Source organism: Hemiscyllium ocellatum, chromosome 31 (genome assembly GCF_020745735.1).
Source record: "Hemiscyllium ocellatum isolate sHemOce1 chromosome 31, sHemOce1.pat.X.cur, whole genome shotgun sequence".
NCBI lineage: Eukaryota > Metazoa > Chordata > Chondrichthyes > Orectolobiformes > Hemiscylliidae > Hemiscyllium > Hemiscyllium ocellatum.
In genome coordinates this window covers 24258498-24275855 of record NC_083431.1, presented here as the reverse complement: position 1 = coordinate 24275855, position 17358 = coordinate 24258498, and the positions used below count along the sequence as shown (strand labels likewise).

Genomic DNA, 17358 nt, shown 5'->3' with positions numbered 1-17358 from the left:
ATTATCTCTGGACCTATCCTGTCCTGCTAGCAAGTCAGACCTACCAGAAATGGGGAGGCAGTGGCATCCAGTTGAAAAGAAGTTATCCTCTGATTCCTCGACATTAATTCATCACTATGATGTCAAGTCAAAACAAAAAGCTGATTACCACCACCTACCTTTCATAACTGAGACGTATGTACTCCTCCATACTGAGGGTAAAAACCCCTTTAGAAATAACATAATTTCAGCACCTAATCCCAATGAGAGATTCAAATGTCAATTAACAGGAATATCTTCAAGTCCTGATTATGACTAAACTGGACAGATCTGGTAAGACATAAACACCAGATTGGTGAGTTACTCAATAATAGGGGAAAATGTTGTTTGAGCTTGTCCTCCATAATCTGTCGCAAATGCACCTAGTAGTAGAAACCATAACATGGTCCTTGTGGAGGTAAAGTTCTGAGGGCGCATTCCTCTTGATGTCCAAGCTATTGCAGGAGCCAATCTTCAGCCAACTTAACTTACTCCACAATACCAAAATACGCAACACCACAAAGGTCCTAACAGCATTGGCCTATAGTGCTGAGATCATCTAGGCTGGACATCTGCTCAAGCTATTCTAGAAAAGGCAAAGCTCTAGCATCCAACCCTGACTAAGTAGAATGCTGTGTAAATTAGCTTGTCCACTTAAAATGCGATAAACCTAGTCATGTCCTGTCAAGTCTGCTCGTTTGTCAGCAAAGTGATGGAAGATGTCAGCACTGCAAATAAGTGGTACTTTCTCCCAATCACCTGTTCACTCACCTTTAGTTAGTTTTTTCAAGACTTTGCCTGCCCTTGATATCAACATGGTATTTGACTGAGTGTGATATCAAGGAGTGCCAGTAAAGTTGATGACTAAAAGTTGTGCGGTAGTTGTTCACTGGCTAGAATCATATCCAGCCAAAGCAAAAAATGTTTGGGACTTTTGGGATCAACCATCTGAGCTCTAGGTTATCATTGACAGAGTTTGCCAGGACAATGTTTTTGAACCAGCAATTTTCAGCTGCTTCAGTAATGACCTTTCCTGAAACATAATATCTGAAGTGGGAATGCTGGTGGCGATTACTGTTCAGAACTTCTCCAATAAAGTCTGTGCCCACTTCCGACTGGACCTGGACAGCTTACTGGTTTGGGATGTTCAGTGACTAGTAACATTTGGTCTGTGCATGTACCACAAAATTACTATCTCAAAAAAAAGGTCTGCACACTTTCCTTTGACATTGAACAACATTACCATAAACCCCTCACCATTATTATCCTATGAGGAGTCATCATTGACCAAGAGTTTAATGAACCAGCTGCATAAATGCAGGATATAACTGCAAGTTGGAGGCTTTGTGGCACATACCCACAATATTCTGATTATTTCTTAATCATTCACTCCCTCCGTCACAAATGCACAATGGCAATCAAAGATACTTTCAACTGCACCTCCAAAACCCATAGCCTCCATTAGCCTCCTTCATCATAGAGATAAAATCCCAAAGCTAACTAACCAATAACCATTTCACCAGATGAATTGTAAGAAGCTGGATAACTCCACATTTAGTGTTAAACAAGTTAAAGGTTGGTTTATGAGACAACTGTTGTACAAGATTAAGTAAACTGTAATAGTTACTAGCTTAAATACAGATATGAAAACTAGCAGTGGGTATGGATAAAAGGTAGTTTCAAGGGTGAAAATAAGAACAGTCTTTTATCGTTATCCTGTTAACTGCCCGAATATTTCTCATTCTGAGGTGAAGGACTTGGAAGTTAGAATCCAGCATTTGTGATGGCTTTGTAGTTGACCATTTGGAGTTTTTTTCCGAAAGTAACTGAACTGAATGGAACAGATTCTGGGAGCAAGTGAAGCCTCTTTTATTTTGCCTTTACTGCACTGCATGTTGAAGCTCTTGGTGATCTGATTTCGTGCATTAGTTTCTTAGCTGTGTTGAATTTCTCTTTGTGCTCTCTCTGGTTGAGCGTTCTGTCTTTTCTGATGATATTTCTCATACTACTTTTTTGAAATTTTATTAAAATTGTGCATTGTGTATATACAGATAAAACTTCAGATAGCTACTCTGTTAATTTTGAATTATTGTTCCACAAAGCAAAGATAATTATGCTGTATTTCCTTGTGAATCCTTCTAGTCTCCTGTTTTTCCTCAGAGACTTTAAATTCTCGCACCTTCTATTGGTACGATACCATTTTCTTGATTGCCTTACAGTTAATCAAATTCTAAATGTCTTTCTATGTGATTGCCAAGATTACACACCAGTCTGTCTCACTGGCTTAGCTGACAGTGAATTAATAAGGGCAGTCACGCAATTTCTGGTACAATTTTCTAAAACTTTATTAAAAATCACACAACACCAGGTTATAGTCCAACAGGTTTAATTGGAAGCACACTAGCTTTCAGAGCGACACTCCTTCAGGTGATTGTGGAAGGCTCAATTGTAACACAGAATTTATAGCAAAAATTTGCAGTGTGATGTAACTGAAATTATACATTGAAAAATTGATTGTCTGTTAAACCTTTCATCTGTTAGAATACAGTGATGGTTTCATTTCTTTCATGTGTAAATCACAAAACCCTTTTTAAACTGTCTTCCGGGTCCTTAAGGGGGAGGGGGAGCAGCCCCAGATCGTGGTCCACATTGGCACCAACAACGTAGGTAGGAAGAGGGGTGAGGATGTTAGGCAGGCTTTCAGGGAGCTAGGTTGGAAGCTCAGAGCTAGAACGAACAGAGTTGTTGTCTCTGGTTTGTTACCCGTGCCACGTGATAGAGAGTCGAGGAATAGGGAGAGAGAACAGTTAAATGCATGGCTACAGGGATGGTGCAGGAGGGAGGGTTTCTGGACAACTGGGGTTCTTTCTGGGGAAGGTGGGACCTCTACAAACAGGATGGTCTACACCTGAACCTGAGGGGCACCAGTATCCTTAGGGGGAGGTTTGCTAGTGCTCTTTGGGAGGGTTTAAACTAACTCTGCCGGGGCATGGGAACCTGGACTGTAGCTTTAGGGTACAGGACCTTGAGTGTAGGGAGGTTAGGAACAAGGCATCGATCTCGAAGGAGGGTGCCTGTAAACAGGAAGGTGGCTTGAAGTGTGTATACTTCAATGCCAGAAGTATAAGAAATAAGGTAGGTGAACTTGCAGCGTGGGTTGGTACCTGGGACTTCGATGTTGTGGCCATTACAGAGACGTGGGTAGAACAGGGACAGGAATGGCTGTTGCAGGTTCCAGGGTTTAAATGTTTTAGTAGGGTCAGAGATGGGGGTAAAAGGGGGGGTGTGGCATTGCTTGTCAAGGATAGTATTACAGTGGTGGAAAGGACGATGGAGGAAGACTTGCCATCTGAGGTAGTTTGGGCTGGGGTTAGAAATAGGAAAGGTGAGGTCACCCTGTTAGGAGTTTTCTACAGGCCTCCTAATAGTCCGAGAGAAGTAGAGGACAGTATTGCGAGGATGATTCAGGAGATGAGTGAAAGTAGCAGGGTGGTTGTTATGGGGGACTTTAACTTCCCAGATATTGACTGGGAAAGCTATAGCTCGAGTTCGTTAGATGGGGCGGTGTTTGTCCAATGTGTGCAGGAGGGTTTCCTGACACAATATGTAGACAGGCCAACAAGAGGTGAGGCTATACTGGATTTGGTTCTAGGTAATGAACCAGGCCAGGTGTTAGACTTGGAGGTAGGTGAGCACTTCGGGGACAGTGACCACAACTCGGTGACTTTTACTCTAGTGATGGAGAGGGATAAGTGTGCACTGCAGGGCAAGAGTTATAGCTGGGGACAGGGAAATTATGATGCGGTGAGGCATGACTTAGGATGCGTGGATTGGAAAAATAGGCTTCAAGGGAAGAACACAAATGATATGTGGAGATTGTTAAAGGAACAGCTATTGGGTGTCCTTGATAAGTATGTACCAGTCAGGCAGGGAGGAAAGGGTCTTGTGAGGGAGCCGTGGTTTAATAAGGAATTGGAATCCCTTGTGAAAGGGAAGAGGGCGGCCTATGTAAAGATGAGGCGTGAAGGTTCAGTTGGGGCGATTGAGAGTTATAAGGTAGCCAGGAAGGATCTAAAGAGAGAACTAAGAGCAGCGAGAAGGGGACATGAAAAGTCCTTAGTTGGTAGGATTAGGGAAAACCCAAAGGCTTTCTATAGGTATGTCAGGAATAAAAGGCTGACTAGGGTAGGTATCGGTCCAGTCAAGGATAGTAATGGGAAATTGTGCGTGGAGGCGGAGGAGATTGGAGAGACACTAAGTCAATACTTTTCGTCAGTATTCACTCAGGAACAGGACACTGTTGCTGATGTGAATATTGAGTCACAAGTGATTAGAATGGATGGCCTTGAGGTATGTAGGGAAGAGGTCTGGGGAATACTGGAAAGGATGAAAATAGATAAGTCCCCTGGGCCTGATGGCATTTATCCTAGGATCCTCTGGGAAGCTAGGGAGGAGATAGCGGAGCCATTGGCCTTGATTTTTATGTCATCATTGTCTACGGGAATAGTGCCAGAAGACTGGAGGATAGCGAATGTGGTCCCCTCATTCAAGAAGGGGAGTAGGAATAGCCCGAGTAACTATAGGCCAGTGAGTCTCACTTCTGTTGTGGGCAAAGTCTTAGAGAGAATTGTAAGGGATAGGATTTATGAACATCTGGATAGGAATAATGTGATCAAGGATAGTCAGCATGGTTTTGTGAAGGGCAGGTCGTGTCTCACAAACCTTATTGAGTTCTTTGAGAAGGTGACCAAGGAAGTGGACGAGCTTAAAGCAGTAGATGTGGTGTATATGGATTTTAGCAAGGCGTTCGATAAGGTACCCCATGGCAGGGAGGTATGGCATTGAGAGTGAGTTGGAGGTTTGGATTAGGAATTGGCTGGCTGGAAGGAGACAGAGGGTAATAGTTGATGGTATAGGTTCATCTTGGAGTGCAGTTACTAGCGGTGTTCCACAAGGATCTGTTTTGGGACCATTGCTGTTTGTCATTTTTATAAATGACCTAGAGGAGGGGCTTGAAGGCTGGGTGAGCAAGTTTACGGATGACACGAAAGTCGGTGGAGTTGTGGACAGCGAAGAAGGATGTGGCAGGTTACAGCGGGATATAGATAAGTTGCAGAGCTGGGCAGAAAGGTGGCAAATGGAGTTCAATGTAGCTAAGTGTGAAGTCATTCACTTTGGTAGGAGTAACAAGAAGATGGATTACTGGGCTAATGGTAGGCTACTTGGTAGTGTGGATGAGCAGAGGGATCTTGGTGTCCATGTACACAGATCTCTGAAAGTTGCCACCCAGATAAATAGTGCTGTGAAGAAGGCATATGGTGTACTGGGCTTTATTGTGGGCGGCACGGTGGCACAGTGGTTAGCACTGCTGTCTCACAGCGCCTGAGACCCGGGTTCAATTCCCGACTCAGGCGACTGACTGTGTGGAGTTTGCACGTTCTCCCCGTGTCTGCGTGGGTTTCCTCCCACAGTCCAAAGATGTGCGGGTCAGGTGAATTGGCCATGCTAAATTGCCTGTAGTGTTAGGTAAGGGGTAAATGTAGGGGTATGGGTGGGTTGCGCTTTGGCGGGTCGGTGTGGACTTGTTGGGCCGAAGGGCCAGTTTCCACACTAAGTAATCTAGAATCTAATCTAGGAATTGAGTTCCGGAGTCCTGAGGTCATGTTGCAGTTGTATAAGACACTGGTGCGGCCTCATCTGGAGTATTGTGTGCAGTTTTGGTCGCCATACTATAGGAAGGACGTGGAGGCATTGGAACGAGTACAGAGGAGGTTTACCAGGATGTTGCCTGGCATGGTAGGAAGATCATATGAGAAAGAGCTGAGGCACTTGGGGCTGTTCTCACTGGAGAAAAGAAGGTTTAGGGGAGATTTCATAGAGGTGTACAAGATGATTAGGGATTTAGATAGGGTTGACAGTGAGAACCTTTTTCCGCTAATGGAGTCAACTGTTACTAGGGGACACAGCTTTAAATTAAGGGGTGGTAGGTATAGGACAGATGTTTGGGGTAGATTCTTTACTCAGCGGGTTGAGAGTTCATGGAATGCCCTGCCAGTAGCAGTGGTGGACTCTCCCTCTTTATGGTCATTTAAGCGGGCCTTGGATAAACATATGGAGGTTATTGGGCTAGTGTAGGTTATGTAGGCTTTGGTCGGCGCAACATCGAGAGCCGAAGGGCCTGTACTGCGCTGTATTTTTCTATGTATTCTAATAGATGAAAGGTTTAACAGACAATCAATTTTTCAATGTATAATTTCAGTTACATCACACTGCAAATTTTTGCTATAAATTCTGTGTTACGATCGAGCCCTCCACCTGATGAAGGAACGATGCTCCGAAAACTAGTGTGCTTCCAATTAAACCTGTTGGACTAAACCTGGTGTTGTGTGATTTTTAACTGTATACTCCCCAGTCCAACACCGGCATCTCCAATCATGACTAAAATTTTGTGTTCACTTTAAGTTAGATTTGCTTTGTTTGCAAAATATATATTATAATTATTCAGTCATACCAATGCTAAACGTATTGAAATTACCCTTCATTTAAATCCTGTGAAAGTAAAGATTTTTAGCTGGGAATCATTCTTGCGAGCCTCCTCTGAAGTATATCCAGTTGCACCATCAATATTGCTACCTGGCTGAGGAGATGAAAAACATGGTTCTTGAATATGGTTGAACCAAACTAAATGGTTTTGCACCAAATTAACCGCCCTGATACAAAGCTTTTTGTTTGATTGAATACCCGGAGTACAAGAAGAATTTATGTGCAAACTAAGACAGAATTTTTCTCACTTTAGTTTAAAATGTAAGCTAATGGGAACCATGGTTGAGCAGTGTGAAAAGTTTGCCCTGCAGATTTCAATTTGGCAAGTTTGAATATTCCATAGCAAATGGCTGACTTAAAGGCTAACCCAGTGCAACACCTCTTTCAGAATCTGATTTATTACTATACACAGTAAGCTTTTGTTATAATTTTCTATAAATTGTGATAATCTTTGCAACAATGTCATGTGTAGTTACATTGGCTATTTAATCCAAACAAAATTGACCTAATTTGTTATTAGGTGGTATAATAAATACTCGCTTTGAACCTGCTTCTGTTCATTCTAAAATATTAAAATGTTCTGATATTCAGTTTGAAAAGTTAATAATATTTATGACTTCGTAGAAAAAATTCCGACGTGTGAAAAAAGTATCTGATGATGAAGATGATGAAGAAGAAGATACTGCAAAGAAAGGGCATGAGAAAGAGGCTATCGCTGATGAACTTTTTCCAGAATTTGAAGGTGAAGAGGGAGAACAGGTTGAAGCACCGGTGGTAGCCCCAGAGGAAGAGGAGGAGGAAGAGGAGGAGGAGTCAGGTATGTTGGCCTGCAGTACAATAATGACTGCATGAAGGTTTTAAGAATGGATGCCTGCCTGTCTGCATTAAGAAATAAACAAGTAATTTTATTGTGTCAAACATGAAGCTCTCAAAAAGCAAAGTTATGTTTTTAATGTTTGTCTCAAAAATTGTGCAAACTGTTATGTTTTTATGCACAAATTTGATGTTACATCTCATTTATTGAGAAAAAGACATTCAGTTCATTTGGAGTTTTGGATAAATTTAACATCCCTATTCCATTTGGCTGAGAAACAAACTTATTTGTTCAATCTTAGACACTTAGCTCCAAAGTGTAAAAATGGCTTAGCATTTTTCACTTCCAATGGCTGTCTATTCCAGTCACTCCAGAAACTTGAGCGTACAACCTAGGCTGACGTCTCCATTGCTGTATTAAATGATGCCACGTTAGAAGCATTACCTTTAGGATGATAATTTAATTCAAGGCTAAGTCTACTAGGCAGTATGTTAATACTTATTGGATAATAAGAGGGACCTATTTACCAATAGTTAACACGGTCGATAAGTGATAGCTCTTTGAAGTTAGGATTATTTCCTGTCTCCATCACTAGATGCTGACTTAGATGTGTTTAAAGCTTGTGCTGTGTAAACATGAGAGGATGTATCAAGAGACTGAAATTAAGTAAGGTGGAGCTTCATTTAAAGTATAAACACAGACACTGATCAGTTGGTGTCAAGTTGCCAGTACCTGTCCTATAATTTTTATGCACTTTTGTGTTTCCAAAGACAAGAAAATTTCTGAGGTTTTATTTTGCTGTAATAGTTTCCCCACTGCAGTACCCCAACCCCTCCTTAACTCCTATTCCCTATATTTCCTACCATTTCTGTTCTGTTCTGATCTATAACATTTACTATTTTACTTTTCTTAATTACTAATTAGTTGCTCTTAGCATATAACGTCGCCATCATCTTTAAACCTTGTAAGCATTTTAGGTTTTCAACTATTTGTGGTGTGGCATAAAGCTGGGCCCACAGTCTGAACCATGTTAAAAAAGTGTTACTTTTCTGAAGCCAAATGTGGCATGCAACTCTGGAGGAACAGGAATTGCAATATTTCAAATTGATTTTGCATTCAATATAGATATTGATGACTTCATTGTTGATGATGATGGACAACCAATCAAAAAACCAAAATGGAAGAGGAAGTTCCCAGGTTACACAGATGCGTAAGTAATGTCCTATACAGATCATGCTTTACAAACCACACAGCATTCTGTGGTATAATAACACCAAATAACCAACTCTGATAAAAAAAAGCACATAAAAATATTTGCTGAATTATAATCCTCCAGCTCCACTGTATACAACTCTTAGAGAAATATCGTAAGCAAATGTATACTTTCAAATGCTTGGTGCAGTTTGAGTTTAAATATTTTTAAAAACCCACATAATCTGCTCATAAAAAGTATGCATAAGAACATGGGATGTGTTAGCATGTAATCTCTGCGTCATCTTTGAGCCTAATTGCATGGCATTTTGTAATTTTGGTCTTGAATTCCAATCTTAGTGAAAGTTGGATTGGTTTACCCAGTGGAATCCTTTCTATATACAGCAGCTTTTACTTTTCATTGCAGTGCTCTTCAAGAAGCTCAGGAGATCTTTGGAGTAGATTTTGATTATGACGAGTTTGAAAAATACAATGAATATGATGAGGAACTTGAGGATGAATATGAGTTTGAAGATGAAGAATTGGGAGAAGGTGAAACAAGAGTTCGTCCAAAAAAAACCACCAAAAAACGTGTCAGCCGCCGTAGTATCTTTGAGATTTATGAGCCTAGTGAACTGGAGAGCAGTCACCTCACGGACCAGGACAATGAGATCAGAGTTACAGACATGCCAGAAAGATTCCAGGTGAGTGTATCATTTTGAAGGAAAGGGACCATATGCTTCAACTTAGCTTTATTTCAAAATTGTATTAGAGATTAAGGAAAAAAAAACTTTGTTTTCCAGCTTACATCTGTTATTTTGGTTGATTTCTTCTAAAACAGCTGAGCCACGTAGTATCACGTACCAGTGCTTAACATTTTACATTGTGAACACATAGTCCAATACTCTTCATTCAATTTTATGCCCTCCATATTTGGATGTTCCCTCAAATATATCATTATCGTTCATTTATATAAAAGCGAAAGAGGATTCAAGCATTTAAAAATTAAGCTTTTGGTTTAGATTTATATAAAATAGCTGTTTAAATTACTTTATTGCACTATAAACCTGCTTGTCCAGTTCAAGCATATTTATTTTCCTCTGTTACAACAGTGGCAAGTCAAGTGCTATAACTCTGTTCTATCCGGATTCTAAACCATGTGCATCATAAGACTTTAATCCTTTTGAAGTTATTAATCACCCATTAGGTTCCATATTCCAGTTTTATCAAATTACTTGTTGTCTTGGATAACACATCTGCCATGTTTCTATTTCAGCATCCCTATAAATTCATAAATCCACGGCCTATTAAGTATCATATCAATGACTAAAAAATAAATTTAAGCTTTTCATGCTACTGTTCAGTCATTTTTGTTTCTTCTTGGTTTCTGTTTCCAGATAAAACATTGAATTTAAGTAAGTGAATGCCTGTAATTCTCAACATGCAGTTGTTTTCAGTTCCTTAGTTCTTGTGGTTAGGAATCTGACGCAAATGTTCCACCATCGAAACTTGACAATGTATTTGCTACCAGTTTTTTTCCAGTCAATAACTGCTGATATTTCATCCAGTTGCCTAATAAAATTTCCGCAATCTCCACCCAGTTAATCTTACTAAGTTCCTTTAAGAGACATCAAACACAATCTGATGCATTCAAGCTTGGGATAGTATCTCATCAGCATACAATCCGGATTCTTGGGTGTTTCTATTCCCACCACTGGGATTGATTCGCCAAATGTGTGGATGCAGTGAAATATCTTTTTGAATGAGTGTGATTCTGGGTAAACTTACTGACCCCACAGCTTGGAGCTTCAGAAGAAGAAAGGTCAAAGCTAACCATCTAAAGTCCTGCTCAGCTGATAAATCAGCATTCCTCTGTGTTCTCATTGTAGTATGGGAAGCAAGTGTACAGAATAATAACGTGTGATCTTCTGTAACTGCCAGCAAGAGTGGCTTAGAAGCACCACTGTTGGCTGACCCCAGAAAGTTATGGCTGTCAAGTCTAGCTTGGATCATGTGGTGAGAAACCTAATCAAATGTAGAGTCATAGAGATGTCCAGCACAGAAACAGACCCTTCGGTCCAACTCATCGACTCTGATCAGATATCCTGACCTAGTTGAGTCCCATTTGCCAGGGCTTGGTCCATATCAGTCTTAAACCTTTCCTATTTATATACGCATCCTGATGTCTTTTAACTGTTCTAATTGTACCAGCCTCCACCACTTCCTCTGACACCTCATTCCATACTACATGGAAAGGTTGCCCCATAGGCCCCTTTTAAATTTTCCCCTCTCACTCTAAACCTATGCCCTCTAGTTCTGGACTCCCCGACCCCAGAGAAAAGATCTTGTCTATTTACCCTATCCATGCCCCTCATAATTTTATAAACTTCTGTAAGGTGACTTCTCAGCCTCCAATGCTCCAGGGAAGACAGCCCCAGCCTAATCAGCCTATCCCTCTAGCACTAACTCTCCAACCCTAGCAACATCCTTTAAATATTTTCTGAACCCTTTCAAGTTTCACAACATCCTTCCAATAGGGAGAAAACCAGATTGCGCACAATATTCCAAGTGGCCTAAGCAATGTCCTGTAGAGCTACAACATGATGTCCCAACTCCTATACTTAATACTCTGCCCAATAAAAGAAAGCGTACCAAGTGCCACCTTCATTATCCTGTCTACCTGAAACTCCACTTTCAAGGAACTTTGAACCTGCACGCCTAGGTCTCCTACTTCAGCAACACTACCCAGGACCTTGCCATTAAGTGTATAAATCTTGTTCTGATTTGCCTTTCCGAAATGCAGTACCTCGTATTTATCTAAATTGAAGTCCATCTGCCACCCCTCAGCCCATTGGCCCATCTGATCAAGATCCTATTGTGCTCTGAGGTAACCTTCGCTGCCCACTACGCCTCCGATTTTGGTGTCATCCGCAAACTTAGTAACTATGCCTCCTATGTTCACGTCCATATCATTTATATAGATGATGAAAAGCAATGTAGTAACTTACTTGAGCTTGTTTGCTCAAATCTAACTGTTGCAGACATGCCTGTCCATGTTGGCACTGACAAAAAGTGTTTGCAAATGAGAGAAATTAAGGGTAAATCTAGCAGCTTAACTCTAACAAAGTTGTTTCAGCAGCGCTTCTTATCTGCCTATCAATCTGTATCATAGTTTCAAATTAAACCCATCATTGCTGACATGTCCACAAGATTTGATCCATGAAAATTGATTTATTTAACCCTCATCATTAATAGAAGGTTGTAAAGTTTTAGTGCATTCAAGGACAGCAATGGTTAAATTGACTTTATTAAATTCTTTCTATAGCTTCGTGGCATTCCAGTTAAACCTGCTGAAGATGAGGAGCTAGAGGAAGAGGCTGACTGGATTTATAGAAATGGATTCTCAACGCCAACCATTTCTTTGCAGGTTAGACTCCAGATCTACTTCCCAAGTAATTAAGGGATTTTCTTTTTTTACTGTTTTAAATCTGTCACAGTGTGTCTAGAAAGTGATAGTTCATACACAGTGAGAGAATTTAGCACGCTTTTTGGTATGTGTGTTATTGTTAAGGTCGTTGTTTGGATAACAGAATTTGGATGGTTGTAGGATTGTCAACCTCTGTTCAAAATACAGGGCATTGTATGTGGGAAAGCATGTCTCATGAACTTGACTGAGTATTTTGAAGAAGTAACCAAGAGGATTGATGAGAGCAGAGTGGTGAACTGATCTCTCTGGACTTCAGTAAGGCTTTTGACAAGGTTCCTCATGGTAAACTGGTTAGCAAGGTTAGATCTCATGGAATACAGGGTGGACTAGCCATTTAGATACAGAACTGGCTCAAAGGTAGAAGACAGGGTGGTGGTGGTGGAGAGTTGCTTTCCAGACTGGAGGCCTGTGACCAGTAGTGTCCTACAAGGATCAGTGTTGGGTCCACTGATTTTTTGTCATTTATGTCAGTGATTTGGAAGTGAACATGGGAGGTATACTTAGTAAGTTTGCAGATGACACCAAAATTGGAGGTGTAATGGACAACGAAGAAGGTTACCTCAGAGAGTACAATGGGATCTTGGCCCATCTGATTACTGGGCTGAGGAGTGGCAGATGTAGTTTAATTTAGATAAATGTGAGGTGCTGCATTTTGGAAATGCAAATCAGAGCATGACCTATATATCTAATGGTAAGGTTGTAGACAGTATTGCTGAACAAAGAGATCTTGGAATGCAAGTTCATAGCTCCTTGAAAGTAGAGTTGCAGGTAGATAGGATAGTAAAGAAGACATTTGGTATGCTTTCCTTTATTGGTCAGAGCATTGAGTATAGGAGTTGGGAGGTCATGTTGGGCCACTTTTGGAATATTGTGTGCAATTCTGGTCTCCTTCCTATTAAAAGGATGTTGTGAAACTTGAAAGGGTTCAGAAAAGATTTACAAAGATGTTGCCAGGGTTGGAGGATTTGAGCTATAGGGATAGGCTTATTAGGCTGCGATTATTTTCCCGAGAGAGTCGGAGTCTGAGGGGTAACCTTAGAGGGGTTTATAAAAATCATGAAGGGTATGGATAGGTTAAACAGACAAGGTATTTTCTCTTGGGTGGGGGAGTCCAAAATTAGAGGACATAAGTTCAGGGTGAGAGGGGAAAGACATGAAAAGGACATAAGGGGCAATGTTTTCATGCAGAGGGCAGTGCATATATGAACTGAGCTGCCAGAGGAAGTGGTGGCGACTGGTACAATTACAGCATTTAAAAGGCTTCTGAATGGGTATATGAATAGGGAGGGTTTAGAGGGATATGGGCCAAATGCTGACAAATGGAAGTAGATTCTGTTTGGATATCTTGTCGGCATGGACGAGTTGGTCCGAAGGGTCTGTTTCCGTGCTGTACATCTCTGATTCTACAAGTTAAATAAAAAGCTAATTACTAGTATTTCAGTGGAACAAACTAAAGAATACCAGAGAACACAAAGAGAAAGTGCAAGACACATTTTTCAGGTTTCTGACTTTACAGTGGTAATTCACAATCCTGGGCCTGCAGTGGGATGCTTATGCTTCACTTCCATAAATTAGTCTTAAATGCGCTTAATTGAAATGATCCCCCAATATATGGCCTGTGGTGCTGGTATCAAAACTGTTGTGATCCCACCTTATGTTATTAATGGACATGTCAGATCCCAGAATGAAATGAGACTGGATAGTTTTTTTTATTTAAAGTGGTCATTCAATGTAAAAAAGGATTTCCAGGAATAAAACAGAAGTTTATTACACAATAGGAAAGCAATCATAAAACATGAGGGGGTACTGGTGTTGGACTGGGATGTTGATCTGGTCGGCACAACACCAGGTTATAGTCCAACAGGTTTATTTGGAAGTACTAGCTTTCTGAGCACTACTCCTTCATCAGGTAGCTGGGGGCAGGATCATAAGACATAGAATTTATATCACAAGATCATAATGTTGTGTAACTGATACCATATATTGAACAAACCTAGATTGCTGTTAAGTCTTTCATCTTTTAGAATGTATTGCAGGTCTCAGTTCATTAATATGTAAATCCCAGAATTTCTTTCAAGTCACATTCCCGAGATAATTTGAGGTTTTGTTTTAAGAGTGACATCTCCACTCTCACAATGCATTAAAGGTGTGAGGTTGGAGTCTGTCTATATTCCAAAGTAGGAATTTATAAAATGTCACATTGATTGACGGTCTGCAGATTGTGTGTATTTTGAACAAAATAGAATGTATTTGCAAATACAGTTCTGCAAATGCAAATTCACCCCATAGATTGTGTGTATGCATGCTTGGTAGAGTGCGTGCATGAGTGTGACAGAGTATAAACCTGTGAGAGGGTGTGTGTGTGGGGGGGTTGTATGTCTTTGAGAGAACGTGTGGGTCTGCATGAGTCTGAGAGTATTATAAGGGTGTGTGTGTTAAGTGTGTTTGTGTGTGCGTATAGTGTAGTGGGGTCATCTGTAGTGTGACATGAACCCAGGGTTCTGGTTGAGGCCATCCTCATGGTTATTGAACTTGGCTATCAGCCTCTGCTCGGTCACTCTGCATTGTTGCGCAGTCTGAAGTCCACCTTGGAGAAAGGTCACCCGAAGGTCCCAAACCGCTGAAGTGTTCCTCAACTAGGAGGGAACATCCCTGGCTGGTGATAGTTGCACGGTTTTCATTCATCTGTTGTCTTAGCATCTGCTTGGTCTCGCCAATGTACCATGCCTGTGGGTATCCTTGCCTGCATGTGATAAGACAACGTTGGCTGAGTCACATGAGTACCTGCCACGTACATGGTGGGTGGTATCCATGTTGACACTCTGACAAGTTTTGCGGTGGTTGCCATGACATGGTTATATGGTGTTGTGGTCGATGTTATCCTGAAGGCTGGGCAGTTTGCTGCAAGCAATGGTCTGTTTATGGTTTAGCAGTTTAAAGGCGAGAAGTGGAGGCATGTGGAATGTCTTGGTGAGGTGCTCATCCTCATCGATAATGTGTTGCAGGAAGACAAGCCAAACCATCTCAATATAAAACACAGTTTGAAGAAAATTTTAAAACAAATAGCAAATCAAGGTTTTGCTTATGACTCAACTTTATCACTTTATAGCAAACCCAGTCCAGAGTCATAGAGACGTACAGCCCGAAAACGGGCGCTTTGGCCATGCCGACCAGATATCCTAATCTAATCTAGTCCCAATTGCCAGCACTTGGCCCATATCCCTCTCAACCCTTCTTATTCATAAACCAACAAGATGCCTCTTAAATGCTGTAAATCTACCAGACTCTACCTCTTCCTCTGGCTATCCTTTCAGATCACATCTTTAGATTTCACTTGACTGCTCCTACATTCTGACTATGAATTGCACAATCTTATGAACTGTCACAAAACTGAAAGCCTAGACTTTCTCGGTCTTTTTAATAGTCAACTGATTTCTTACCAAACACACAGCTTCTGGAAATTTCACAAGCTAAAATTTTACGCCAAGTGAACTGAGCCTCCAGGAGAGAAGCTCTGATTTTGCTTCTGATCCCAGGTCTCCTCAAAAATAATCCTAAAAATGTTCAATCTCTGGCTTCTCTAAGCTAGCAATCCTTGTTAATTTCAGATGAGAAAGTGAGGACTGCAAATGCTGGAGATCAGAGTCGAAAAAAGTGTGGCGCTGGAATGACATTCCTGATTAAGGGCTTTATGCCCGAAAAGTCGACTCTCCTGCTTCTCGGATGCTGACTGACCTGCTGTGCTTTTCCAGTGCCATATGTTCTGACTTGTTATTTTTAAACCAAAACAAGATAACTCCTTTCAACGTTTGCTCTGTGTCATAAACCCAACTATAAATAAACAATCTTCCATTTACACTCCAGGGGCTTGCAGTCATACGCTGTCTGACATAAACTGAATTAGGTAATGCTTTTGGACGTTTCAGAACCCTGTTCACAAATGTGACAGGCACCCATGACGCTACAAATTGAAAGCTAGGAACTGAAAGGCTGGTGGTTTTGACAGATTGATAACTGTAAGGGTGCAGGTGCATAGTTCCTTGAAAGTAGAGTTGCAGGTGGACAAGGTGGTGAAGATATTTGGCATGCTTGCCTTCATTGGTCAGGCAGAACATTGAGTATAGGAGTTGGAATGTCATGCTGCTGCTGTGCACGACATTGCTGAGGCCACTTTTGGAATACTGCATACAATTTTGGTTGCCCTTCTTTGGAAAGTTGTTGTTAAACTTGAGAATTTTCAGAAAAGATTTACAAGGATGTTGCCAAGACTGGCAGTTTTGAGCTAGAGGAAAAGGCTGAATAGGCTGAGGCTATTTTCCCGTGAGTGTCAGAGGCTCAGGGGTCACCTTATAGAGATTTATAAAATCGTGAGATGTACGGATAGGGTGAAAAGCCAAGGGTGGAGAGTCCAAAGCTAGAGGACATAGGTCTAAGGTGAGAGAGGAAAGATTTAAAAAGAATCAGAGAGGTAACTTTATCAAACAGAAGGAGCTGCCAGAGATAGTGGTGGAGGCTGATACAATTACAACATTTGAAAGGCAACTGGATGGTGATATGAAAAGGGAGGGTTTAGTGGGTTACAGGCTAAATGCTGGCAAATGGGACAATGATGTCTGGTCAGTGCGTATGAGTTGAACCGAAGGGTCTGTTTCCAGGCTGTATTATTCTTGACTGTTAAGTGGGTGAAGATGAAAAAGAAAAGATGTGCATGATTGCTGGGTAAGTGCAGCTGACAGGGACGAATTGGATAGCTCTTTCAGAGAGTCACTCCAGGTATGATGATTCAGTGATCTTGCTGAAAAAAGTGCTGAGAGTAATCAACTCTTTATGGTATCTCACTCTCTCTAACCCCTTCAGTGACTGAACTCTAATAACTTGAATTCATTTCTTGCTGTGTATAACTTAGTATAACAATGTTTTAAGCAATTTCCAGACGGTGTTGCATTTGAAACAATATGCAATTTGCTTCACTTCTGCAGAGAAGTTTGTGAAATGGCCATTTGTTTTAGGGAGCTCTTGACAACAGAACATCTTTATATTATCATAGGAAAGCTCAGAGTACCTCGAACGAAGCCAGGGTGTCAGCAACTTCAGCCGCAAAGGCCCTGCCACAATCCAGAAGATAAAAGAAGCACTGAATTTTATGAGGAACCAGCATTTTGAGGTACTTCCATTTTGCTGCTAGTTTTAATGGCATTATTTGAGTTAAAGCAATAAACATTTCATGGTTCCATTTTACAAATACAAAGCAAATTATAGAACAATATTGACATTTCACAATTCTAATGTGTTGGAAACATAAAGA

General features: G+C 41.0%; 1 protein-coding gene across 3 annotated transcripts in view; it reads left to right on the top strand.

Moving 5' to 3' along the window:
- Positions 1–17358, top strand: part of supt6h (SPT6 homolog, histone chaperone and transcription elongation factor) — a 73284-nt gene that overhangs the window by 12856 nt on the left and 43070 nt on the right. For all 3 annotated transcript variants that reach the window (XM_060848457.1, XM_060848459.1, XM_060848460.1), the window contains 5 exons: positions 7186–7378; positions 8501–8585; positions 8994–9270; positions 11892–11993; positions 17101–17217. In XM_060848457.1, the coding sequence (XP_060704440.1) occupies positions 7186–7378; positions 8501–8585; positions 8994–9270; positions 11892–11993; positions 17101–17217 (774 nt within the window). The remainder of the gene's footprint in view (positions 1–7185; positions 7379–8500; positions 8586–8993; positions 9271–11891; positions 11994–17100; positions 17218–17358) is intronic.